The sequence below is a fragment of the Pelecanus crispus genome, chromosome 5 (genome assembly GCF_030463565.1).
Source record: "Pelecanus crispus isolate bPelCri1 chromosome 5, bPelCri1.pri, whole genome shotgun sequence".
Classification (NCBI taxonomy): Eukaryota; Metazoa; Chordata; class Aves; order Pelecaniformes; family Pelecanidae; genus Pelecanus; species Pelecanus crispus.
This window is the reverse complement of record NC_134647.1, coordinates 67,286,357-67,314,047: the sequence shown is the minus strand read 5'-3', so window position 1 is coordinate 67,314,047 and position 27,691 is coordinate 67,286,357. Positions and strand designations below refer to the sequence as shown.

The window sequence follows — 27,691 nt, the reverse complement described above, 5'->3', positions numbered from 1 at the left end:
CCAGAGGCATTTTATTATCCTGCTTTACATGAGCCAAATCACATGCAGAGGTGCACATGATATGCACGTGTGTTTTCCTGAGCCGAGATCTACCCACCTTTCCCTCAGGAGAGGCTCTTTCATACAGATAACAGCATGACTGCCTGGGCCCCACTTAAAAAAAAAAAAAGCGGTCTAAAGTACTAAAAGGAAATGCCCTCTGAAAAGAGCGGGAGACTGGTCTCTCAGAAACATTAAATATTATGTGGTGTTTTTACCCCTCATAAAGCCAAGGGGTCCAGAGCCCGACTGAGGTGTCACCCCTCTCAACTACCTCCTTGCTTTGGCTGTCCCGACAGCCCACCGAGGCTTATGGGTGAGGGTGGACCCCCGAAGCCTCTCCCCGACGTGGGACCGAGCGCTGAGGCAAAACCAAGCCCTAGCGAGAGACGCCGGGGCGGTGCCCTTGAGGCGAGCAGCCCGGGGGCCCTCGGCCCCACAGGGCCCCCTCCCTCCGCCGCGCAGGGCGGGCGCCGCTCCGCTCTCTCCCTCACCTCAGGGCAAGGGCGGCTCCCGCCGCTTCCCGCCTTGCGGCGACTCCCGGCTCGGGGAGCGGCGGTTCCCGCCGGCAGCCAGCCTCGCCCGCCGCCTGCCCCGCTCCTCGCCGCCCCCGGCGGACCCCGGCCCGCCCGAGCTCCGCCCGCTCGCCGCCCCACCTCCTGCCCGGAGCCGAGGCGCCGGGCGGCCCCCGCACCATGAGCGCCGAGTGCAGCAGCTACCTCAACGCCGACAAGGTGCTGGTGAGCGGCTTCAGCTGCCCGCGGACGGGCGGCGACGCCCGCGCCGTGTACTGCTGCGGCTTCCAGGACGTCAAGTACTGCTGCGATGACCCGCACAGCTTCTTCCCCTACGAGCACAGCTACATGTGGTGGCTCAGGTAGGGGAGCGGCGGCACCCGTCCCGCCCCGGCACGGCGGGGCCGCCCGGGCCCGGTGGGGAGGCTCCGGGCGGGCGAGGCTCGGCGGCCCCGGGGGGCGGGAGACCCGTGATCGCCCGAGCTTGCCTGCGGGTTTGTGTTTCTGAGGTACTTGTGTTTCTGAGGTACTTGTAGCCGGGCGCTTTCAGGCTATCTTTGTCCCGCCGAGAGTAGCGGTAGAGCTGGAGCTGCTGCCCAGAGAGAATTCTGCTTCTGCCAGGGTGGTTTCTGAAAGAAATAAAGCGTGGTCTTTGTAAGGAAGCGCTGGGGAACGCTCGGTGCCTGTGCACAGAGCATCCAGTGCCCCTCCGTCCTTGCAGTGTGAGGGGAGCGGCTGTCTCGGGGCCTGAGCGTCGTCAGATGCGTGCATAAAGTTCCCAATGACTTCAGCTACTTTCCTGTGCGTGTGGTAAGATCAAGCGCTGCATAACTTTCCCCTTGGAAGGTGGCAGATAATCGGACTTGTGCTCTCCCGGGTCAGCGCAGGGGCCGTCTAGCTCCGACTAGATCTCCAGCAGAGGCGAGAGCGGAACACAGCCAGCCGGGCTGCTTTCTGTGCCTGATTCCCCTCAGGCTCTTCAGCATCCATGCTGGCTGTGTCAGGGTGTTGGTACACCTCTGCATGGTGCTTTCACTATCTTTTTATGGACTTGATATCCCTAATTTTGTCTAAACACTTTCTGGACTTACTTCTGCTGTCTGCTTCTGTAGCCTTGGTGGCAGCAGTCACTACATGCTGTTTGAAGATACATCCTTTTATCGGTTTTATACTGTTTCCTACTAGTTTTCTGGAGGGCCCTCTAGTATTAGTATTGTGAGATTTGGTGAACGACAATTGCACATTCAGTTTATGCACAATATTCAAAATTTTGGAAGCGTTTGGTGCATCAGTTTTTGGCTTTCACCTCTCCAAACTGAAGTCTTAGTCCTTTTGGATCATCATTGAGGCAGGTACTCTGTCCCACTCATCATTTTAGTTGCCTCTCATCCATACCATTTTTCACTCCACAGCGCTGCTCTTAGAGATGCGTAATCTGGAGCTGCATACTCAAGATGTGGGTATGGCAAGGTTTTACACAGTGGCAAAATGCTACCTTCAGTCTTGCTTTCGAGATCCTTCATGCTGGTGGCCAACGTTTTGTTGATGTCTTTGGCTGCCGGTGCATATTGACTCTGTGATTTCAGTGAGCTGTCACTGATGATTCTAAAACTTCTCTTGAGTTCAGAGCTGCCAGTTCTGAGTTCATTGGCATGTAGGCTTGGTTTTCTTCATTTATACATTACATTATGTACACTGAAGCTCATGTACATCACTTTCGCCAGCTCACTTGTTTTCCACAGTCTTCTAGCATTCTTTGCCCTCATAGCATTTGATCACTTGTAGGGGCGTAGGATTATCAGAAACTCAAATTTCATTCTTCTCCAGGTCATAGATGAAGACACTGAATAAAATCAGTCTTGGCACTGATCTCCATTACTTTTCTTTATACTGAAAAGGGGCCAGTTAGCCCTGTGCTTTGCTCCTTATTCTTTTAAGCAGCCTTGAATCTGTAACAGAACCTTTTCCCTAATCCTGTGTCAGTTCAGTCTTTTTAGTCCTGCCTTCAGTGGGGAGCTTTGTCAAAGGCTTTTGACAAATCTAAGATTTTGACAAATCTATGTCCACTGGGTTCCTTTATCCATCTGCTTATTGACGCTTCATAGACTCCAGCGGGTTAACAAGGCAGTATTTCCCCCTTATAGTAATGCTGACTCTTTAGTGAAAGATTTTGCGTCAGGAAGCAGCAAGTGCCAGCTGCTTCCTGAGGGCAGAGTGTGGTAATGAGGTGGATGGGGGTAGTGGCTTCACCATCAAAGGACCTGTCCCTTGTATCCAGGTAAGGTGAGCGGGGCAGGCCTGGGCATCGTGGCTTGGGGATAATAGCCAGGGTCAGATGCAACCCTGTGCAGCCCAGACGCACTCAGTGCCCTGACATTGTGTTTATCTCTTGGCTTAGTGATATTACTCCTTTTTTTACAGACCTTTCTGTCTTGCCAGGGATGGAAGTCAGATTTATTAGTCTGTAGTTCCTGGGTTCCCCTCTAGAGCTCTGTTTTGGTTGGAGTTACACTCTCAGACTACCAGTCCTCTGGCAGAGTGGCCTTGTGTAATGATGGGTTGCAAGCCTTGGCCAGCAGTTTTGCAATTTCACGTATGAATTCCTTCAGGGCTCTTGGGTGAATCCTATCCAGTACTGTGGACTTACTTTCATTAAATTTATCTTGTCTAATATTTAGTGTATAATTATTTAAAATCTAATTTGTCTGGTACAAATAGTGGGTTGAATGCGGGAATCTCCCAGCCATCCACAGCTGTGACTGACAGAGGATTAATCAGCTTCTCTGATGTGAGAAGACATCCCCAAGTGTCCTTCTTAACACTGTTCTCATCAAATACCCATACTGTTTTAACGTTATATGGTTTTTTTGCATAGTCTTTGACTGTTTTGATCACAGGAAGCCTTCTCAAGATGGCAGAACTACTGAGAGATCAAGATAAAAAACTTTTGCTCTTGCATCTGGATGAGATGTTGTAGTGAAGACTGTTAAAGCTTGATCTTTCCAGAAAGTACCTCAAAGAACTGGATCCAATGAGAGGCTTTAATGAAGCACATCTCTGAAGGATCTTCCTTTACAAAGATTTTCTAGGGTCTGAGAAGTGTGACTGCTTAGCTTCCACCTAGGTCAGTTATTTGGGCCAAAACTTTGAAACTTCAGGATTTGTTCTTTTTTTTTTTTTTTTTTTTTTTCCTTCTCTCTATGATGCTCCTAAGCTGCTGAAAGGATCCAAGGAAATTGCAATTGATGGGGTTTTGGTTGTGCTTAACTTCTGCCATCACTGTCTATATCTATTGTAGAGAAGAGATGAATAAATACAATTCTCTAAGCAAAATTACTGAGTGATTAGAATTGAAATTTCTGTTTTCAGAAGTGTTTTCCAGTAACAAATCAAATCACAATTTTTAGTTACTAACACACTGGAAACCCTACAGTATTACAGCACTTTGAAAACTGTATACATTTGCACACAATAGTTCCATTAAGAGTTTAAGAAAAACATAAAAATAACGTTTTCTGGTCTCGGAGTGTTTTGATGATCACTGCCTTGCTTGTCTTTGTCTCAGACTGTTATCAGTATGTAACAACCATATGTTAAAATAATCCTACAAATGCCCCTTACAGCTTTTGAGGATACTTTCAAGACTTGAAACCCTTAAGACTTAAAACTATGCAAGAGTTAGTCAAACCAGCCAAGGTAAGTCTGGAGATTGAATGTACTGACAAAGGGCAAGGAGTTGGAAGCTCTGATGGGGGAATTGTTGCAGGTTTTGCTTTGCTCTAGAGCTTTAAGTTTCTCATCCTAAATCTTCATTTGCTTGACTCCCCCCATTAATTTGAAAACAGTGATTGCATGCACCACCAAGTGGTTGGTGGTATCTCAGGGATTACTTCTGTTTGGTGACACACCAGGTAGAATTTCAGGAAGCTACTGCATATTTCTGTTGTGTTTTTCCTGCTGTGGGAGACGCATTCCCAGACCACTTGGCAGCCAGCTCTGACGGAAGCAGTTCATGGAGAAACCAGCAGCCTAGGCAGCCTGAAGCAATAGGCGTTTGCAGGCCTATGCTGTTCTTTTTTTGCCAAATCACTATTTCTGTACTATGTTTAGAGCTATATACTGCACTATCCCTTGGCAAAATGGAACCATCTTTTCCCCTCCCACTCCTGCAAAAACTGCATTCTTTGACAAGTGCGTCCTAACACCTGCTGTGCTAGGAGCTGCTGGACAATCATAAATAATTGACCTTTGAGCAACTCTGACACATTTCGTATTTTCCCCTGAATTTATTATCTGTAATTAGTATTATTAATTCCTCAGTTATCCTTTCTTTTTTTGCTGGTACTTAAAATCAAATAGTATAGTATCTTTTTTTTTTTTTGTTAGAACAGCCTAGGTTCCCTTTCTGCATTTCTTGAAAAGCTGACCTCAGCAAAGAAGAGTGAAGGATGTGTTTTTTCTATCTCTTACAGCAGTAAGGAGCCCATGGAACAGGGAAGGGAACATTAGGAAAAGGCAGGGGGTGTACAAAATTCACCAGAAGGTTATGCAACTTTTGAAACCACAAAACACAGATGCTATAAAACACTAGTGAGCAAAACACTGAACAGCTTACCCTTCGGAGCCATGTGCTGTGCATGTACATGCAGTCACCATGACATCTACTTTACCTCCAAAGCTGAGTGGAAGGGAAGAAATGCTGAGCATGTAGTATTTGAACTGAACTGTGATGCAGCTGGGTTCAGTCAGCACCTTTTTTGTTTCTCATTGTTTTAAAATTTGGTAATGTTAGGTTAATGGTTGGACTGGATGATCTTAAAGGTCTTTTCCAACCTAAACGATTCTATGATTCTATGAAAATATCTTAGAATTATTTTTGTCACTGTTCAATTAAGTTTTATTTTGCAAATTGAATGGCTTCTTTCAGTATCAAATAGAATTACAGTATCAATTCCAAATCCATACCTTTTATAAGTTTCATGTAATATTACATATTTGATTAAAACTCTGGCAGGCCAAGTATAGACTTTGTTCAAAATGCTTTATTAATTAATACCCATAGAACCATGGTGACCTATTGCTGTAGCCAAGCTTTGCTTAACGCCAGGAGTCTGTTTTGGCTTTCCAAAATAGCAAGTCTTTTGTTCCTGTATGCCCATTCTTCCAGTCTCCTGGGAGTATTTATCCGTTTGCTTAAATACTACGTACAACATGTCACTGCAGCAATGGCATTAGGAACATTTGATTCACTTGGATCCAGGTGACTCATGAGCTTCCTTTTAATCTATCAGTGGACATACTGCATCTGCTTAGCCAATGTTTAAATTTTTCCTAGCTGTTGTTGGTGTGGGTGGACTAATTTTGTGGACTAAAAATAACTGTAGGTGTGTGATGCTGAGCATCCAGTGACAGAAATGTCGATGACCCACTAAGCAGCTGTCTGGACAGCAGCATGGGGAGCCCTGGGAGTCTGCTGACAGAGTGGAGCCTCTCTGCTCAGTAAAACCTTTGGCTATGCAGAGATGCGTGGCAGTGCTGCAAGCGTGTATGTGGCACTGGGTGTAATAGCAGTAGGAGCATCAGTGAAACGTGTGCTATGGCTGTATCTTTATTGTATGTAGAAAGTAACTTGGGAGAGTTCTGTCTGGTCTGTGGATCTTCTACCAAACTTAGCATTGCTCATGTTTGAAGAATTGTGTAAATACTGCCAGCATTACCCCTGGGCCTTCATTGCCGTTTTTACGCTAGATTGTCATTTTGGGGGTGGGTGGGTTGTTAATGCAGAGGCTTTTGCTTGCTAATGAGGCCACAGCTGTGAGCAAGAGTGACTTTTTAGTTTGCTTGTTTAATGTCTCTGCTGTCAGAAGACTGATCGTGAAGACACACCCTGAGGCCTGTAGACTGCTATCATGTGGACTGCTGGGTGGACTTTAAACACCTAGTGTTTCAGGTAAAGATGGCAAAAAGTTTTTAGCAAGGGCTTTTCTAGACAGATATGCAGCACCACAGTAATTGATGTAGAATCTAGAGGACGTGCTGAAAGGCTGTCTTTATTTTCAGAGGAGGGTAATCATTAAAATAATCAATTATCATAATTATTTTGATATTTTGTTTCTGATAGCAGTTTTAACTATTAAAAAAAGATTGTGTTCTGGGTAAGAAACTTCAGTGTTCAGAGCTGTGGAAGGCATACTAAATTCCTCTGAATTAATTCATAAATTAAGAAACAACCTCCCACCCCCGAACTTTAACCCACAATTAACCGTAAAGAAATTAATCGTACATTCTAAGAGGGTTGATGGCTTCATAAAGCACGTTGAGAACAATCTGGTATTGAAACATTATGTTTAAAAAGAGTAAGTACAAACTGAATCTTAATTTCCGATCGATTTAGGAAGTGGAATCCAGGGTGTCTGTTTGGTGTTGTGATGCTGATCTCCATGTTTTGGGTGAGGTGTTTTCACATTGCTGCTGGAGCATGACAAACACTTTTAATGGCATACAACCTATGATAAGTCTTTGACTTGTAGTAGGAAATAATGGAAAGTTCCTCAGGAACTGCTTTTCTTACCCTTGCCATTTGTAACTCATAAAGCGTCTTATACAAGTTATGTAGTGATACTGAGGATGCATTGTGCTGTACGAGACACAACTGTATTGTTAACATCTTCTACAACTGCATGGAGGAGAGCTACGACTGAGAAGTAACAGATGCCTGCATAGAAAAACATACAATCATTAATATGTACTTGATCTGTTCAACTTTAGTACAGCTGCCTCTGCTTAATGTTTGGATAATGGTGAGCAACCTCTTTTGTCCTGTGCTGCAGACTGTTATTTAAATGGAATCCTAAAATAGGGCTAGTGCTGACAAGGCAAAAAAGCACAAGTACCTGTTTCTGAAGAGCCTTTGGGTTTGTATTACTTCCTCAAATAGATTCGGCTGTGGAGATCATTCTTGGTTTAATGACTGCTCACCTCAGCCTCCTGTAGTGTATGTATTTCTTCTGTTTTGTCCATTTGGGTCAAGGTGTTCCAAGCGAAAATGCAAAAATGAGGCTAGAACCCAGGTGAGATCTCTGACTGTAAGGACATATTCAGATTCCATATTAAGCAGAATATTGTTTGCGTGCTAGTTTTGTTTGAGCCAAAAAATGATAAGGAAAAATTTGCTTAATATATGCATATATACACAAACATGTAAGGACACTCTATTTCATGCAGATGATAAATACCATGAAAAGTTTTCATAAAGATAAAGCTATTATTTTGCTGATAACAAATTGTTTTAGTTGTGCATGGAGCTAAACGTTGCACAAACTTCATTAATGGATCTGACGGATAACTAATGAGAACTGCATCTTAAAGGCATACCAATATCTGCTGTTTTCATCCTGCTGATGTTAAGAGTTTCTCCTGTGGACATACCTGTCTCCTGGTGTCACGGGAGCTTGTAGAGAAGCTTTGCAGTAGCTTGAATGTAAAATTCATAAAAACATCCCGAGGCACAATTCTTCTCATCTCCCTGGAAGGCCACAGTAAAAGTGACTTCTCACTGATAGCGGTGATATCAAAGGCATTTTTATCACTACTGGATGGAATTCATAGAATTTAAGACATTCATCTCTCTTCTGTCCTTTTCACATCTGTCAAAATTGTAAATATACCAGAGTAGTAATATAAGGATTCTCAATCCTTGGACTCTCTTCATCTGTGACCAAAAGGCCGCTGTTTAATTTCACGAGAAGTCAGTGTCTTTGGCTTGGACTGTAAAATAGAGGACTGGAACGCTGAAGGCATCAAATGGCCCAGGAGAGGATAGCAAATGATAGCTAGACTGTATTGCAATTGGTCCTTTATTTCATCATGAGAATTTTATATTAGGAGAAGACTTGAAAAGAATGGCTGGAAATAAGGAAACTACTAAAGAGATTTCTGTATATACATATACTATCTCACTGAATGTCTATGGAAAAAGTATAAAGTAGCTTCTATCCTGCAGAGGTAGTATCTTGATAAAATCTGCATATACTACTGTATATTTAGCCTCGTGAATATTCTGTTCCTGTTCCTTTGATGCCTTTGATATTGCATGTAGATTAATTAATCTTTAGTTTTCATTTTACCCTGACAAAGATCATAGAAGATCATCTCCAATCTTGATTGAAGATTTATTGTGTTAACACAAAGGCACAGCAGTGATCACAGTACTCCACCCTGCTCTACAGAGCTGCTAAGAGAATTGAATAACATGGCTTACATGCTTTTTATCCCATTTATGGGGGCCATGTCATCCTTGGTGAGATGTCTGTGACAAATGTGTACTTTGCTTAAAGTGCTGTAACAGGCTCTTCTTGCAATAAAAATGGCATTTCATACTGAAAATATAGCTTTAATAGTCATGTTGTTCGAGAAAAAGGAGTTTGCATGGGCTGCCTGAAGATCTGGAATCCCTCTTTGTTTGTGCATGTGATAGTTATGTGATATTATGCTTATCTGGGAATATGCACTGTGTTGGGCAAGCTTTTGATCTCACTGATGCCAGTTACTACATGAAGTTATTTCTGCTTTTCATAAACACAGTTTAAATCAGCCTCAGGAGTAGTATGCGTAGGTAACATGCAGTGTCACTAAGGTCCAGATGTTCACCTGCTGTGTAATGACACTGACCCTTCTGAGGGCAATGAAATAATGCCAGTTTATGTGACCTGAGTATTGAGCTCTAAACTTCTGTGTGCAGTAAAAAGACACAGTCACTCTGCTGCCTGAGTACAAGTAACCTCCAGACATCATCCTGACCATTATTTTAATGGGTATCCCAGGCTGTTTGTACACTTAATTTCTTTGTTTTTCTCTCTTCTTAGTGTTGGAGCACTCGTGGGCCTGTCAATAGCAGCAGTGGTCCTCTTTGCCTTTATCATCACTGTGTGTGTTCTCTGTTACTTGTTTATCAGCACGAAGCCACACAGAAAACTGGATAGCGGTTTAAGCTTGCAGATGGCAGGTAAGACCAGTTGTTATCGACATACATTGTCTCCTGCAGAGGAAAAACCTTATTCTGTCTTTAAATGGATGTGGAGGAATCCAACAGCGTGTATTTTCTTTCTGATGGGGACTTCAAGATGTAGTCAAGCTGTACTACTGTTTCACTTCCTGAATGAAATCTCTACCAAACTCAAATGCAAAAATTTAGCACAAGCTCAGTATATTTATTTAGTAGTAGGAAGAGCGTAAAACTTTGCAATACTGAGTAAGGGTGCAACAAATAAGTCACTTTATCGGGAAGAGGCTTAATGAGTTAGTTGCTCTGTATTTCCTGTCAAGAGTACATAAACATATAGTAGTGATTTCATTCTAGGAATAATAAGTGTATTTTCTTGTGACAGGAAGAGATCATTCTTTTTTGCCTTCTTCCTGACATAGGATCCAGTCTTTGAAATCTAAGACTTTTTGCTTCAGTCCCAGTAGTCCATACCTTTGTGCCCAAACTGCGTCGGCAGACACCTGCAGGAACAGTGCATGTAGCCAGCACTAGCCCACTGGCATGGGAAAACCTGTTGCTGCTGCTACATTTCACTACATTTGTGAAATCTGACTGCGAGTTTTGACGGCAGGATGGGGTGTGATAAGTTTCACCCTTTGTCTTGGACTTCCTAAATGTTTAAATGTGGCTTCAGTAGTTCAATCAGTAAAGTTGTAGGAAATAAAGGGAATGTCATACTTATTTAGGCCTTGGAAGTTGAACAAGTTGAAAAAGGGGAATAATTCTTGGAAAAAAGTCCCTTCACCTCAAATTCTTTTTGGTTTTTTTTAATAGTTTTTAAAATGCTTACATACCTGTATGGCAATAAATGACCAATGAGTTACTGTAATAATAGCCTATTATACAGCAGTAAGTCCCCCTCCTAAGTGTCTAGTTAACACAGTCTACTTCATAGACTGTTTCTTCCTATGTCTTGTTTTGTTCTCCAGAGAATACAGGCTTCAGTCTAAAAGTGGTTTACAGGGCCATCAGGAAACGCAAAGCCTCCCTTTGGAGCTACATAAGCTGAGCAAGCTGCCAAAGTGAAAGTCACACATTCAGCAAATCTGCAAATTGAAAACTTCACACCTGTCCTGGAGAGAAAGAGCAGAAATAAGACCTGCTACCTAGAATGGCCTAAATAAACTCTTGAGTGGGATGAACAAAATGCCTAGTGATCTTTTACAAGATGGTTGTGTTCTAATTATAAACTGGCGTTACGCTTTTGAACATGTTGCTGTTTAACTTCTTCCCTCAGGTTTTCCTGCTATGGCATCAGCTGTTAATTCAGTGCCAGGACAGCAGTGCTGTTTTTCTCATGCTCTGTATTTTTCTGCCAGACACGTTTGGCATATGGGGAGCTGGGAAGGAGGCAGGTGCTGTTGCACCGCTGCTGCCAAGTGATTCCATCTTTCTCTGCAGACTCGAACCCTGCTGCAAAACCACATCCTGTTTTGGCATTAGAGATTGTTCCTCTCTTCCTATCATGAGGCAAACAGCATCCCAAGCTCCCCCACTGATGACCCAGCGTTCACCTAGGCATCCTGTCTCTCATGATTCCAGGTGTTACGACTCCAGGAAGCTGAGAGATCTTTGCTTTTTTCCTGACCATCTCCTGTGTTCTTTTGGGCTTTATTCAGACTGCATTGCTTTGTATTTAAACACTGTTTTGACTTTGCTCTCATCCTGTGCTTTTCAGTTGTATTATTCTGCTGCTTCGGCTGCTCTGAATGACAATTATTTCACATCTAAATTCTGATAGCTTTAGCTGTTGATGAGGTGGGTTGCCAGAAATTGAAAGCCAGTTGCTTTGCCAAGGTTGAGAGATCTTTGAAAATGTTGAAGGATTTCATTGACAAGCCTGAGTGCCTATCTTCATCATACTTGGGTTTCTTTTGCATGGAAGTCATGCAAGGTCTGAGTATCTTATGAGATGACTGGTTAGCTGCTTTAAGGCCTGGGAAACAATAAAAGCAGCCTCTCTCCTCTTTCAGTTCTTCTGAGATTTGAGCATAATCATATATAGGCAATAAAAATGAATTAAAAAAATCATACCAGTTTTTAGAAGCTTCAGAAAATTTTAGGCCTGAAGACCATGAGTTTTAACTGTGAACTTAGTTCAGCCCTGCTTTTTATGAATTAGCATAATCTTGCCTTTAGATGAAAGCTGTGTCACATGTTAGATGTTGTGCAATGCCTGTACCCCTGGAGCATTCAGAGAGCACTCATTTATGAAAGCAATGATTTTTATTATATTCAGTTTCACCCATAATATATCAGCTCAGTGGAGTTTTGTATTTCATTAAACATGCAACTGATTATTGTATGCCTTTCCTCCCTCATGTAATAGTGAAAGCTGGTCATTGTTCTGTGGGCTCATCCAAGATCTCCTAAATATAGAAGTGGAATTGTTGAATTTTTACAGAAATAATTTCAAGACTGATCATAAATTTGACAAGAAAATGAATGTGCAGCCTTTGGTAAAGTTTCTGATTCTGCAAAAGGCAGCTCAGCTGGAATTTGCCTCTATTTGGCCTTGAACAAATGGTCTTCAATAGCATCAACACAGATATTACGTATGGGGTTCCTGAGTTAGGCAAGCATGTTGTTAGCCCTAGCAAAAATTAATCTGAGAACTGAATTTCAGGAAAAATGAGCTCAGTTACTGGTGTAGACCAGGAGTAACTACTTAAATGTTAATGGAGTTATATTCATTTCTATTTGTAGTGTCATAGTGTAGAGTGCAGAGTAGATTCCTTATATGCAAGACAGTTTGTACAGGCAAACAAGAAGATCCCATATCTCAAGGAGTTTACAGTCTAGTTTCTTATCAGATCTAGTATTTCTCAATAAAAAGCAGCAACATACTTTATTTACCTCTTTCAATGAAATCCTCTCCTTTTACAAGCAAAATCTCAGTTCTTTATACATTGTTTTCTTATTGTTTGCACTCTGCCTCAGAATGCGAGGTTCACCTAGGATTTGGCTTGTGTGTTGATGGTCTGCCTTACTGAAGTGTCAAAGTGCTTCACAGTTTTTCCTCTATTTATCCTCACAGCTACCTTTCTGAAGTAGGGAGATGCTATTGGCCCCATCTCACAAGGGGACAGAACTGCAGGGAAGTGTTGTATTTTTAATGCTTTGTGTATCAGTTTAGACATTAATGTCCAGTGGAATTTTGAAAGGACATCACTAACCAGAAGACCTTTGTCCTTTTGCTTATGACACCTCTAAAAATACGGCTCTAAGACTAGCTTGACACAGGAATTCTGTGGTACAGAGAATTGAGCCATGCTTTTTGAGACCAAGGTGAATATTCAAATCATTGGAGCATACTCTTTCTTAGCATAGTGAACTTGCTTTTTAATCATACAAGTAGCTCATTAAGCTCTTTCTGAGAGAGAGGATTTTTCATTGAACTCATTGTAGGTGTTTCTGTTTCTCCCATTTGAAGGCTGGAGAACTATAGAAGTGTTTCTTCTTGGTAAACAAAGGCCCCAAAGAACTCCAAGCCCTGAGAATGCAAACATTATGGATTTTCCCAAGATGAAATGGAATTTGATCATATGCTTTGTTCTCCTTCTAACCAAAAAACTTCTCTTTGTGCAAAAGGTTTATCCCCTTCAAAATGTAGGGAACTAGGGAGTCGCAAGATTGCAAATGTTTTGTCAAGGCTGAGTGAACAGTGCTGGAGCGCCTAGGGAAGATGTGCAGGACTGAGTAAAGATTGCATGATTGTCAGGAGAGGGGTGGTAAACAGGTAGAAAAGGAGGAGTCTAGAAGCATATCTGCTGCTCAGCGCTGGGAGAAGGTAAGGTGCGCGTATGCTTCCCTCAAGCGGGCAGCTGATGGGAGAGGAGTGGCCACCTGTGCTGACCCCTTAGAACGGGTTTTGCCATCAGACATAAAAGGGTAGATAGAGAGTCTCCACCTTGCTGAACCAAACAGTTTGTAAACACATTTTCTGAGTTGCCCCTGTATTTCTGCCAGCATTGGTCCGGAAAGACCTTTGGGGTGAGGTGTCCTATACCACTGCAAAGTGAGAATAGCACGTTATGTTTTATGATGGTAACTAACATTTTCCTTTAAAACTTAGCACAGGAAGACCTCTGTAATGCATTCAGAGTCAGACAGCAGGGACCTTTGGGTAGGAGTGTGAAGAGAACTGTGGCCTAGTAAATTACTCATAAGTGCTGGGAAAAATGTGCTGTAATAGAAGAGATTAATTCCTTGTTCTTACAAAGCAGTGACATCATAGTATGCAAAAGTTCATGGTTTCATTTAATAATAAAGAAAAACTCAGCTTGAAAAATAGTCAGATGATCTTCCTGTCCCTATTTCTGTCCTTAACTAAAGATTCCTCATGGGGCACTATTCGAATATATGAAACATTCAGCTATTTTGATGAAAAAGCACCAAACTCACACTTTCTTCTCCTTAGCTCAGCAGAATTATCTGACTCTATTGGTTTGAAACCAGATAGCTGCTGTCTGAATTCAGAGAAACTGTGCTTGGCTTTTCGAGTATGCATTGATAGCTTTGCTTTCTAGGTTTATCAATAATTTCCACTATATGGTCTTTCTGCAGCTGGCCTTAAATTTTCCCCAGTTAGGCTACTTTTCTCTTTGCCAGCCATCTGCCTCAGATACTTGTATATAGGAAAAATCAGCCAAATAGGCTCAACTATAAAAAAAAACCCAAACAGATTCTTTTTTTCTTTAGGAAATAAGAAATTTCCTATTTTGGAGCTGGGAATTCAGATTTAATGGAAGGGGTAGCATTAACTCAAAGTTACCTGACTAGGAAAGATTAAATTTGGAAATGTTTAAATTGGACTCCTTAGCTATTAAATTTCCCAAACTTTCTTGTAGCCGTGATTTTTTTTTGCAGCTCATTAAGAGTTTTTTTTTTACTGCAAAGATACCCATAGATGCTGTAAGCTGGTTTAGATATGAAATCTAGACAGCTTCAAAAACAGGGTGCTTTCCTCTATAACTGATTAGAATTTTTTTTTTCCCCACTTTTTTGTGGGGTTTTTGGATCACAGCTGAAATAACTCACTGAAAAGACTTGGTTTCAACTAAGATCTTGGCTTAAGTATTTTTGTACAGATTTTTTGAAATGTTAAGCTATCGAATCCCATTTCAATATTTTGAAACCAAACTGCATTTTTTTTCAGTTCAAACAAAATAAAATGCAACTTTCAGAGCACTTAAAAAAAACAAATAATTCCTTTGCCCAATTTGCTTTGTTTCAGTTTTTTTAATGAAAATATTAGAATTCACAATTCTTCATCCCTATTGGATGTAGGGAACCTTTTTTAATCCCTTCCCCACACATTTCCTTGGACAGAAGTACCCTGCGCAGTTATGCTTATGTTTTCTTTTCTCTGTGTTCTCTGTGTTGGCCCTAGCATTGGGAAAGTGGAAAATGAGGTCAAAGACAGTGTTGGACTAGAGGCTAATGGGAAATACGGGAAAACTTGGCCTGGGAGGAAGACTGATGAGCTCCATAAGGAGACTTAGATGAGAAGATGGAGCATGGAGAGGTTTTGGAGCCAGTAGATAAAGGAGAAACTGCAACTGAACAAGGACCTGGGTGTGCCTGGGAGCATATGGAAGAGGGATGGGGCTCATGGGGTTGATGGCAGAAAAGCAGGGAGGCAATGATGCCGCAGGGGATGGAGAAGCTCCTGAGAGGGACAGGGAGTGGAACAATGGCTGTGGGTGGGCCGGAGAGCAGAGGCGGGTTGCTTGGGGAGAGAGATGAAGAGGGAGCCTTGCAGATGGGAAGCATGCACAGGGTTGGAACAACTAGAGATTTAGGGCAGAGAAAAGCATAGGAGAGACTCAAAATATGAACTGAGCTGGTTGTTCAAGGAGACAGGGGCTAACATGGGAAGCATAGTAGCAGAAAATTAGGACTGGAAACAGAGTGAGGCAAGCGGGAAGGGAATGAAAGAATGAATATAAGGTAAGAAAGAAAAGAAATTAAGTTCAAAGTGTAGTCAGAAAAGTCTTTCCTTCTAGAGCTTTGCTTTCTTTGCTGTCAGCAGGTATCAGCGATACTACTGGCAAAGTATCGCTCTTCTCTTTTCCTGACAGTGACCCACCGCAGACTGCTTTTGCTTTGGTTCTCCTGATCAGTTGGGCAAACTCAAGTTGTCTGCACTGAATCTAAAGATTCCAGCTCTTCTGCTCCAAGCAGGTGTCTGTATCAGTTACCTGGTGGAATTTTAATGAACTATTATTTATTTTAACCTATGAAGTTGTGCTCTGAAAAACAATATTCAAATACTACTAAGCTTCAAAACCAAGCACTTAAAAGATGGGAGATGCCAGCACTTAAGATTTTCTGGGCAACTGGTGAAATGCCTAACTAAAAATTGCTTTATTTCTTCCTGTCATCACTTCAGTGTTTCTGAAAAACAAGGATGATGCTTCTTTCTTGCAAAGAAGTATTGTGAGTCTCCCCCCACGCAGTGCTTTGGGATCACTGGGTGTAAGGTGCAGTGAAGGCAATAGTAACTAATCATGTTTGGAGAGCGGTGAAAGTTTGAGATTTCTGATCTGTTTTCTTGAATATGGGAAATTTTTCTGCCATTTCTTTTAGGAAGAGATTTCCTGATTTCCTGCTATAAGTCCTACTTATACCGCAGTGCTGCTACCTTAAACTGTTCTTCATCTTGATGTTTGTTCCCTTTTAACACAAGTAAGTTAATAATTGCAGCTTCCCATAGGCTCAGGAATGGGAAGTGGAATGGCTCTGGTCTCTCCCATCCTCTAAAGGTTGTAGAGCAAGATTCTAGGAACTGTGTTTTTTCTAGTGCAGTGGGCATATCTATGTATTACTACTTCCAACTGAAGGAAGAATAATGCTGTTAGTTTTACTAAAAATGCTTTTGTTTTACAGACTGTGAGACTAGAGGGAGTTCAATATGTTAAAAAACAGAGGCACTGGATGGATTCTACCAATGATGTAATGAAAATAGGTACAGTGAGAACATTTCTTTTCATCTTACTCTATTGTATTTGTGTACCCTCTGCTCTCTTTTATATGTGGTGATGCAGATACGATAAGCATTTTGCAAAATGCCATGATTCTTTATGTGGGTTTTTAGCTTTCTGAAGAGCACTAGCAAACTGTCTATTTGATTTACTTGTATGTTGCCCTGATGCTGTCCTTGCACAGGGAAGTATCTGCAGAGACTTGAACAGTCCTTCCACAGAGAAATTTCTTCTTGATTTACTTGTGCATGAATACTCCTTCATGGTTGTGTGCCAGAGAAGATTACATTCCCCTTACGCTGTCTTTGTCCTTTCCCTGATGCTGTCCAGGGTGCACCAGAGCTTACTAAGGAGGCAGCCATCGTTGCTTATCGTTCAATAGAAATTCTTTAGCGATGAACTGCTAGAAAGGTTCCTGTGTGACAGAGGGTAAGAGCAGTAAAATATCTGTTGGGTAGTTTAGTCATACTCTGCTTTTTGGGGTTGCTACCTACAAGTACTGAGTCAAGTCTGATAGAGAACTGAAGAGGGTTATCTTGCAAAAAAATGAAGTTTCATATGCTGACTTGATTTTTATGCTGAAATTGTGTTTAAAAGTCAAACTGCCTATGGCACACAGCATGCAAAATAATATTTCAAATGTACAGATGAATTGTACTTCAGACTTAAGAGGAATTTATGAATAATGCAGAAGACTTCAGATGGCATGAAACGTATTTTACTTTATGCAGGGGGTGAAAGCTCATGGCTAAACAGTCACAGAATGTGAGAATAGCTGTAGATCAGCAATGTCTGTCACAGGAAAAAAAAAAGTGGGCCTGTTTGCTTGGCAGTTGTTCTTAGATCAGCAGGAAAGTAAATGTGTCAGAGTTCCCTGCTTCATGCATTTTCTCTTGTACCCTTAAGAAAAAGCCATCCTGTGCATCATAAGTGCAAATGCATCTTTCTCAGTGTTCTTTATTATCAGCATAACAGGGTGGTTTGGGCTGCTTGTCCTCATGAAAATACTTAAGTGTAACAAAACTGATTTTGAAACTCCTAACCACCTCCACACATTTTTTTTTTTTTCTGCTGTTGCAAATGAAGTGGCTTGTGGGAGAAAAATGCCATGGGAAGACTAAAAAGGATGCTGCAGTCAGAAAGCCGTCTGTAGTGAGAAGATCCAAGAATATCTGAGGCAGGCACTAAGTACTGAGATGAGACCTCAGTTCAGATCTGTGGATGTGGCATTGCTTTCCGAAGGCCATGAGCCTCTCATTTCCTCATGCTTCAGTTTGCCTGCCTTCCACCGTGTTATAGAGACTAATGTTCATGGAGTGCCCTGAAGTGTAGCCTGCTAACCATTATTGCTTACAGGAAGAGAGAAACAGAAAGAGAGAATTGAAAGGCCAGCTGCAAAGGACTTTTTTGTTGGGTTTGAATGCACGCATTATATAAATACCAAAAAATTTAGAAGCTTTTTGGGCTAAAACCAGGAAAACTATGCCATTAGCCTATGAGCCTTTTTGCTTCCAGATCCAGAATGGAGCAGCTGAGAACTTTCTGTGAAAATGAAAAGGGTGGCAAGGATCTTTTCTGAACTTAAACAGATGATCCGGTTAAGTGTTGGTAGAAATTCCAGGTCTCTAGTTGTTTTTTTGTACTCTGCTTTTCATGTCTGCTTGTTGCAGATTTCATGCCCTCACCTGTTACAGGGAACCGCTTCACAGTGCAGTGATAACCCAGAGAGTCCATCAGTGGCTGCAAACCTTCCACTGCTGTGAGAAAGCTACATGTAGCAATTAGATTTGATTTAGCATGCATACTTCCTCTGCCAAATTCACTGGGCTTTAATTAGGAACAGGACTTCCTACACCCTTGCAACTGATGTAGTTCAGCATACAATTCAAGCTTGTTTGCATGCTCTTTTCCAGCAAAAGGATGAACACAGCTTTAAAAACTTAGCTTTAAAAAGGGAAAGGAGAGGAACTAGGCAGCTGTAGGCATCACTTCTAACTTGGAGTGATAATATATCAAATTATTAAACAATCGAGTTACGCACAAGAAAAATCTGACACAGATTTCATGAAGACAAATCCTGACAAACCAGTGTAAATTCTCTCTTTGTCAAGCTAATTTTGCCTGTCAGATAAATAGGAAGACGTGTCTATGATTTACAGGTCTTTAGAAAATGCAGTCAAAGAGAAGTTTTCAGTGGCTCATTCTCAAACACATTTTTGGAGGGAAGAATGCCTCAGTACTCTATTCCAGTTGAGAAGTAAGATCTTGGCTGAAAGAGTAAAGGGCATATGTATAAAATTTATGGATAACACCACCCTGGGATGCGTTGTAAGACTCTGGGAGATAAAACTACCTTTCAAAATTATCTCAGTGCCATGGAGAAATGGTCTGAAATCAAAAAGGTGAAATACAATAAAGATAAAAGAAAAGGGCTGTACTTAAAAAGGAGAAATTAAATCCTCAAATATACCTAAGGAAGAATACCTAAGTAATGTGGGGAAAAAATATCTGGGGATTTACAGTATGCCATAAACAGATCATTGATGTTCTGGGCTCTTCTTTTAGTCTAACATACTAAAAAGGGAAACTGTATATAGGATGTAAGGTAATAATTTGCTCCAGTTAGTGCTGCGCAGTGTCTGTGTTACAGTAATGCTCTTAGGTGTTGACATACTGGAGAAGAGAGAAAACTGAGAAAATTGTAAAGGTTTTGGAACAGCAGGACAGGCTTAAGCTGGCTTAAGTCTAGAAAAGATGAGTGACAGTATTCAGTTATGTAAAATAGAGGACAGTGATTATTTTTCATGTCTGTGGCAGGCAGGGTAAGTAATACACTGAATTTCACATTGAAGTAGATGCAGATTTCTATTTAGTAATAGAAAATCTTCCAAACTATAAGGGTAGAAGCCGTACTGGACCAGCCAATGAGGCAACTTATGCGAGTTGTTTTGATTTAAGTTGGCCAGGAATGTATAACCATCCTCAGAGCCTTAAGCAGAAGAAAATCTAGAATCTATAAAAAGTATCACTGATAACTCAGATAAGCGTCATTCTTCTCAATGAACCCATATTGAGGTGATGTTCTTTGCTGGTTAGGATACTCTTTGCTGCCAGTTGCCATCTGCCTTGAAATCTCAGATTTCACACTTCAGAACTTCCATCAGTAGCTGAATTAGCTGAGATTTTCTGGCCAGACTTCAGTGCATGTCCATTGTTTTTTGCATATCCAGACAAACATATGCTTCTACACCCAGCTGTACCAACAGCTGTTGTGCTTCACCTCAGAAGCAATCCTGTTTTCATGAGCAGTAGAGTAATTTCTTTCTACAGAAATTCTTCAAGTATGGTTTGGAATATATTTTAGTATCCTTCAGGTTTAAAGGCACACATTGTGAGTATGTCTGTCATAAAAAGAAATTAAATGTGCGGTTTAATGTAGTTACGAGTGGTGCATTTTCCAAGAGACACTGCATAGAAATGTTAGATGAGTGACTCTGTCTCTATCTGCTAAGCCTTTTTTTTTTTGTTTTAGCACTATTGTGCCTTGAGCCTTTATCATATGCAAGGTGAAATCCTCACTTGCACAGCAGAGGAGCAACAGCAGATCTAACCATGCACATCCCTCCCCAGAGGAGGCATTTAGCGTTTCATAGCTGTAGTGATGCCCTTCAGAGGTGTAATTCTTCACATGGTAAAGGCTGGGAATATAATGAGATGCTTGGAAAGAAGTAATCCCAGTGAAATGGATTGAGCTGGGTGGTTTGTTCTGGATTTGGTTGTAGAATCTCCTTATCAACTCTGCTGTGCAGCAGAGGAAAAAAGTCTTCCCTGTTCAGTCTAATTCTTAACTGTGATTGGTATTTTGTAGATACAGAGCTGCATGCTTCACAAGGCCCCCACCGAAGCAAGCTGTTGACAAAGCCAGGTGGCTTCAAGAGAGTTCCTGAGCCACAAGGATGAACTGTGACTGTGAGCCACAAGAACCTGTCTCACTCTTCCAGAGGTGTTTCCTGGCTATTACAACTGCTGTTGATAACCAGAGGCCAATCTGAAGCTGTGCCAGGATTATGTATTTGTGTATTGTTACTGTACTAAGAAGTAGTATATTTTAATTTGCACATACCAGCTAGTGTTGCTAGTCATTTTCATGCAAATTGTTGTCTTTACCCTGTGCAATTCCAATGAGATAACACAGTTGTCAAGCAGAGCGGAATTTGGCACACTATGTTGACCAAGCTTTATTTTAAGCTTTCCCTGTGTGCCATCTTAATGTGGTGTCTTCATGTCATGAATATGGTTGTCTTTAGCCAAATGTGATTGTTCAGTGCACAAACATATGTGAATGCAGTACCTCAATAAAATATGGCATTTGTTTGTGTTGTATTTTTCTTAATTTATCATTTTCCCCCACCTTTGTTTCCTCAGAAGATTCTCACAGATCTTAAAATTACTTTGGGAGAATTGCCCAACAAAAAAGTGAAGTTAGTAAAAAATGAATTTTTGTAAGGAAGTTTTGATTTCAATAACTGTTTTCATAGGAAACAGTAAACACTGAAATGAATTGAAATAAACATCCACAACTGTTTTGCAGATTCTACATCAAAATATGCTAGAGTATTTATTTTGAAGCAAACTTTAAGTGTTCCAGGTTGGAGCACTAATTTGTGAAATGTTGAACTTCCTTCAGGTAATCAAAGAGCTCTAATCGCACATTTTATTTCCCCAGAAGTCTTAGGAACAACCAACATAGTCATAACTGTCATAGTTGAGTTTTCAAGTCTTTCAAGCTTTCAGGTTCCAAATCATGAACATTAATTATAATGATTTCTTTTTGTCCTGTAGGGTTCTTTAAGATCAGTGATCAAAAGAATTTCTAAAATATTTAACCATGCTGTTTATGCAAAGGCAGTGAACAGATTATATCTTCCATTTGCAGATGTCAATTTTGTCTCTGGTTATACTTCAACTTTTTAAGACTGGATCCTTGTCTGCTGTTTGGGAGTGACATCTTTGTGTGTGATGGTGCTTAAACTTTTTTACAGCTATTCGGTATTATGCGTCAAAAAACCCCAAGTGTTTCCAGTCTAAGCTACTCTTAATGTCATATTACTTGTGTGAAATAATACATCAGTGCCTCCAAAAGAAACAGAATGTGCTATATGTTCTTTCTATAACTGTTTGCTCACTAAACTAGTATTTGCTGCTGTGGACTTCTAGAAAATTAAAACCACAGTGGATGCATGAAGAAAATATTTTTATAACAACAGAACATAAACCTGACCTTCAAGCCTCGTAACTTTCTTGATTGGGACTGTCAAAGAGCAGAAGGGGAAAAGATTGATGATTTTTGCCATCTGTTTCCTTTGAGGATCCTAGCCCTGACATACACTTTCTGGAAGCGTATGCTTCATTTTAAACCACCAATAAAAGACTTACAGAACATGAAAAAAAGAGGATTTGAGTTATTTCAACATCACATAAACTTGGACCAGCACTTTTGTAATTTTTAAGTTTTAAAGTACTAAAAGATATTTTTAAATTAAGTAATAAAAGATAGTATATTCTATTCTTTTTTGAATGTTGCAGATAAATATATCTTTGATTTTTGTCTCTTGGGTAATTTCTAAATGTTTGATTCATCAAGCGATGAGGTTATTTTTCCCTCAGATACTGGGCTTTTTATTCTTTTTGCACATCTTAAGATACCAAAGTAACAGAAGAAAAGTAAAACCAGAATGCAAAAAAATGTTTCCAGTTCTTTGCTTACGTCCAGTGCCTGTTTATGTTTTCTGCTACTGCGTTACGAAAATCCATTTCTTTGCCCTTTTAGCTAGTTATTTTGTAATTGAGGGTTTTTAAATGTCACAAAAAAGTACCTCCCACGCTGGTTTGATTAGGGGATTCAGTATGCTGCCCGTAACAGCTTTCAAACATAATGTGCAGTTGCAACAAGGGTGGCTCCCTGTGCTGAATAGACATAATAAGGCTTAATATACTTGTTAGGCGTAGCCCTAATTTTTGCCCTGGGAACATTTTAAGCTTAAGTTATTCAAATGACCATAGTAAAGCAAACTCAGGGCTGTTCTGCTACCATCAGCCATATAGAAGCTAATAAAACAGGAGTTGCTATGAGCATTTTTTTATTGTGTTTCAAAGTTGAGGAATTTTTCTAATCATAAGGGCAAACCAAAAATGGGAGAAGACTTGTGTAATAGTATGCAACAGGCCTCACGGACTGTGGGATCCAGAAAGTGTGCTTTGTCTGTACATTTATAGATGCCAGCAGCATAGCATGAGCAGCAGCCCCTGATTGATTTCATTGGGACCAGGCTGGCTGGGTCCCACTGGTAGTTCTGGGACTGGCTGCATCTTTCTTTGGAGGCATGCTGGCAGAGGGGGCAGCTTACTCCAAAGTGATCTACCCTTCTCATCCCTCTTGTTCTCTCAATATTTCATTATTAATAACTGGCTATTCACTTGTAATCTTTAATCTGACTTTGGGTCTAAGTAGGAAATACCAAATCAGTGGTCCCACAATAGCAACCAAGTATTTAATGACTTTCATAATTAATCACCTTATTTAAGTATAATTCCTGAAAGCTTTGGCCTTTGCAATTTCTAAATTATGGAAGAAAGGCCAAAGAAAAGTCACAGTTTTACTGAACGAAAATAATGTCTCTTTTAAAGTGTTTTCCTAACATGACAAATGCTAGAGATCCTCAAGATTGTTCCATCCTTTAAGTTTTGGAAAACATGAGGCAGGAAAAGCATAAAGATTCAGCTACTTCCCAGGAACAAGAATGAGAGGCTTTTAAGTTTTCATCTGTTAGCCTGAAGCTCACAGAAATCCTGTCTCTCTTAATTTGAGGTAAGGAATTTAAAATTTTGTCAAATAGATTTAGAAGTGATTATAGCTATAAGGTCAGAGGAGTGGTCAATTAGTAGGTGTCTGTGGAAGATCTACTTGTTCTTTTCTTAGCCATTTGTTCAGAATTTTAGAAAGTTAAGACAAAAAATATAAATAGACTTCATATTTTAACAGATATTGAATAGTTGGATAAAGATCCATTAATATATTGCATTAAAAGCAGAAGATGAGAGAATTTTGCAATGCACAAGTTTTTGGAAAGTCAGTTCCTAGCCATATGAAGCTACTTATGGTTCAAAAAAAGAGATCTCTGCTACACTGAGAAACTGAAAAAATTTAAAACCTGATCTGAACAACCACCACCACCAGGATCTGTCAGAGTTCCCAACCACCATATGTTTCTGGAGTAGATCTTTGGAAACAGGGTGCTCGTTTCTAGTGGTCAACAGGATTATTGCACTTAGCTTCCCTTTTCTGTCATTCTGTTGTTACTTAGTGACCATGAGATTGTGGTCTACAGGTAGACATAATTGATTTTTATATATGTATATATGTGTGTGTGTCTATATAGCACATTTGTACAAAATGCCTTTGTATGGGAAGAATCTACCCAGGTATCTCTGAATCCCTAAGTCTCTGATGAATATACTAAAATTTAGGTTTTAGGTACGTTATACACTTGCTACTTAAAACCATCTTTTTAGTCTTCTCCATTGTTCCTGTGCTTTTTCCAATCTACATCCTTTAGAAAAACTGAAGATCCTTGCTTTATATACGGAAGAGTACATTTTGATGGCAACAGCAACACAAAGCATTAAAAAAAATGTTGAAGAGCCTGAAGAGCCTTTCTTCATGTAGACAAGAGTACATTTTGATGGCAACAGCCACACAAAGTGTTGAAGTTGATTATTGGGAACAGTGCAAGTACAAAGAGCTGCATATAAGCACCTTTTTTGCAGCTGATGTTTCAGGATACTCTAGCTGAAGAGTATCTTATGAAACCACGGCTTCCCTTTCCCCCTTGTTAAAAAGAAGCTGGTGGCAGTAGGGTGTTAAGGACCGTGATTTTTTTTTTCTCTGGTGCTGAGCATTACACCAGCTGGGTCAAGCAGTGTCACCTAGAAGTTTTGGGAGAAAATGGGTTGTTCAGGCTTTTGTTGGCTGTGGATGGACTTCTGCGCAGGGGCGTGGAGGTGTGGAGGGGACAGCATCCTGAGCCCTCATTCAGGCAAAATCTATATCAATTCCAAAAGGGCGTGCAGAAGCAAGGCCCAGGGTTTGCCACCAGAATTAGAAGGAAGTGGCAGGGAGGAGCGGGCAGCTGGCTGATGGACATTATATGTTGTCAGTTCTCATGTTTACTACATGATCTGGATTCCACAGATACCACCTTGCAATGTGACATGGTCCTTTGCCATTATCTCTGCCTCTGTTTTCCCTCTTCTTTCACACAGTGTGTAGCAGATGGAGACCCTTCAGATGTTCATGTAGGGTCAAGAGAGTACCAAAATGGCTCTGCAGATGGCTTTCAAATAGCCATGGGACTAGACTCCATCTGGGAAACCAGAAAAACCTCATGGAAACCAGGCCTCAGGGGTCAGAATCATCCCTGCCCAAAGTGGTGACTTTCTCCAGGGAGGAGGGTGAGATGTCCCTCTTGATCCTGATGAATGACTGCTTGGTTCTGCAAACAAATGTAAAGTAAGTACATTTCCCTTAATGAATGCACTGCAGAATGGAATCAGTATTTTTTCCTAAATGCATTACCCACAGAAATTAGAGTAAATTGAGTCTGCTCTTTTTACAATGCTGAACCAAAATGTCAAACCAGCACAACTCAGTTGTAGGAGAGGAAATAAAGCAAAATGCTGAATACCAGCAAGTTATTTATGAAATACTTCAAATTGCCAATGCTGTAACTACCTGTGGGAAATGAGAACAGACAAGAGCATAGATTCAGCTGTGGGAAAATTGACTCAGAGCAACTTGTTTGCAAAGTTTCAAAATTTGATTTTTCACCTCGTCTGAGCTTTATAGACTGGTTGCACCCTTCAGTCTGTTACTGGTTTTGCTAAAGAGATTTTTCAGGTGCAAAGAAGTGGGGGAGGGAAAGGAAGAATCAGAATTCATGCATTTGGATTTTAACAAAGGTAAAGGAACTTGTTATTTTTTCGATGCCATATTGTTTTGCATTTTGCTGTTCTTGAAAAAGATCAGTCACCCCAAAATCCTTTCTACAGAGAGACAATATTGCAGCTGAATAATTTTTCTTTGCATTTTGAAGCAGAGATAAAAACCTTATTCCTTATTTTAATGATGCTGAGAGACGTGTAGTGACTTTAATGTCACATTATGTCATATCTGAGTGCTTCATATTGAATCCAGTGAAATAAATAGCTTGCTTTATGATGAAGGCAACAAATTCAGAACCTCTCCACAATTAAAGGGAGGCATTAAGTAACTCCAAGAAACACATTTGGTATTCATGCAATACATTGTTTTTTTAAAGTAATAATAGTTTGAGCCACAGGTGGGAAATCAATTACTGAAGTTACTGGCTGTAATGACTACATGTACAGATCACCTCTGAGGAATATGATTCTTCAAAAGGGCAAGTTATTAGATCCTGTAATTTGTGAATATTTCCTATTTTTTATTTTCTCCATTGCCATGGGAAGGCAGGAGGTGGGAAAGCAAAGGTCGTGAGGTCTGGTTAAATCTTTTGAAAAGCTGGGTAAAGTGGTACACCTGTCCTACAGATCCTTACCTCTGCACCTGAGGATGAACGTACTGAGCCTGAGCACAAGCTGGTACAACAATACTGCGGTAGGACTGTGATTTTAAAGATATATATACTATAATGACATACCCATATCATGATACTAATCTCATGCTCCATTTGGGGCTGTTGATGTGATTTGTCTTGGTCTTGCGTCTTGCCGTGCCTTGGCTTTCATTCTTTCCTCTCCTCTCCCCAGGGCTGTAACGGTGCCCGTATGGCACCTCCACTCCAGCGGGAGAAGGGCTGGAGGCAAACAGCACTTTCCTTCTCTTCCCAATCACATCCCTCTCTCTTCCCAGCAAAGCAGCAGAGCAGAATTGGCTGCCTCATCTGCAGTTGTTGGGTCCCAGGAGAGAGGTGTTCTTGAAAAGGGAATCCTGTATGCTAAAAAGTAACTCTGCAAGACGAAGGTCCCAGCAAGCGTATTGTCTCCCTGTGACAGGCTTTGGGGTTTATCATAGATGATCCTGGTCCTCCAGTGGGATTGGCTAGGAAGAAAGAAGCGAAATAAGAAAAACCTACAGTTCTCTGAATTTCTACTGACCTCTTCTTTAAAAGCTGTAATAGCAGTGCAGAATGTGGGAGCAGCGTGACATTTGTTTGATACCAGCATCATGAAAAATTCAGCCCAGTCCACCTGTCTGCCATTCTAAGTCCCAGAGTGTGACAACCGCACACCATGGCCATGGTGATGACAACAGTGTGAGTCTGTGAGGAGCACGGATGGAAAAGAAATGCCTGGCTTTGCGCTAGAACTGAGGGAATAGATGTAACCACTGCCGGGAGTATCCACTTCTTATCCCACAACAGCCAGGCTGTGAACTCAGCCCCTGGCAGGATAAGAGCCACCCAAAATCCTTTCTGGCAGCTCTTGAGTTTCAGTCATATCCTGGCAACATTTTCTTATTTTGGTTATATGGAGAAAAAATGCCAGAATTCACTTAGGATGATTTTATAGCAGACAGAGTTTGTAAGATACAGTCTCTAATGTGTTAAGTGACTGCACTTCTCATTGACTACGTGGAGACTTGAGAGCACTCAGCCCTTTCCAGGATGGAGACCTAAGAGCAGTCAGCAATCAGTAGCATGCTACCTCCTGCATAGCACTGCCTGTATCTAAGCTGCGTTCATGCTGAGAAAATGTGGAGGTAAACGCACCTAAGCCAACACATTAGGGATGTTCATTTTGTGTTAGAGACAAAAATGGTATCCACAGATTGCATTTGCCATCTCATTTCTTTAGAGGTAAGAGATCGGAGGGTTCAATCTGAGAATGTGAAAACTTCATTCCTAAAAAGCCCCACCATATTTAATTGTCTAACATGTAATTTACTTTATCTGATGCCGAGTAATTGCTTATAATGCAGATCAAAGCATGTCTGTCCCTTTCAATAGCAGCAAACCTGGGACTGGAAGAAATTCTCACTGTAAACCCAATCCTCTCTCAAAGCTTAACCT

General features: G+C 41.0%; 1 protein-coding gene across 1 annotated transcript; it reads left to right on the top strand.

The window, feature by feature from the left end:
• The first annotated feature begins 734 nt into the window (after window positions 1–734).
• Window positions 735–20,543, top strand: SHISAL2A (shisa like 2A). The gene is made up of 3 exons (XM_075711222.1): window positions 735–916; window positions 9,419–9,558; window positions 20,452–20,543. The coding sequence occupies exons 1-3, from the start codon at window positions 735–737 to the stop codon at window positions 20,541–20,543; spliced, it is 414 nt and encodes a 137-aa protein (XP_075567337.1).
• Window positions 20,544–27,691: the final 7,148 nt, after the last annotated feature.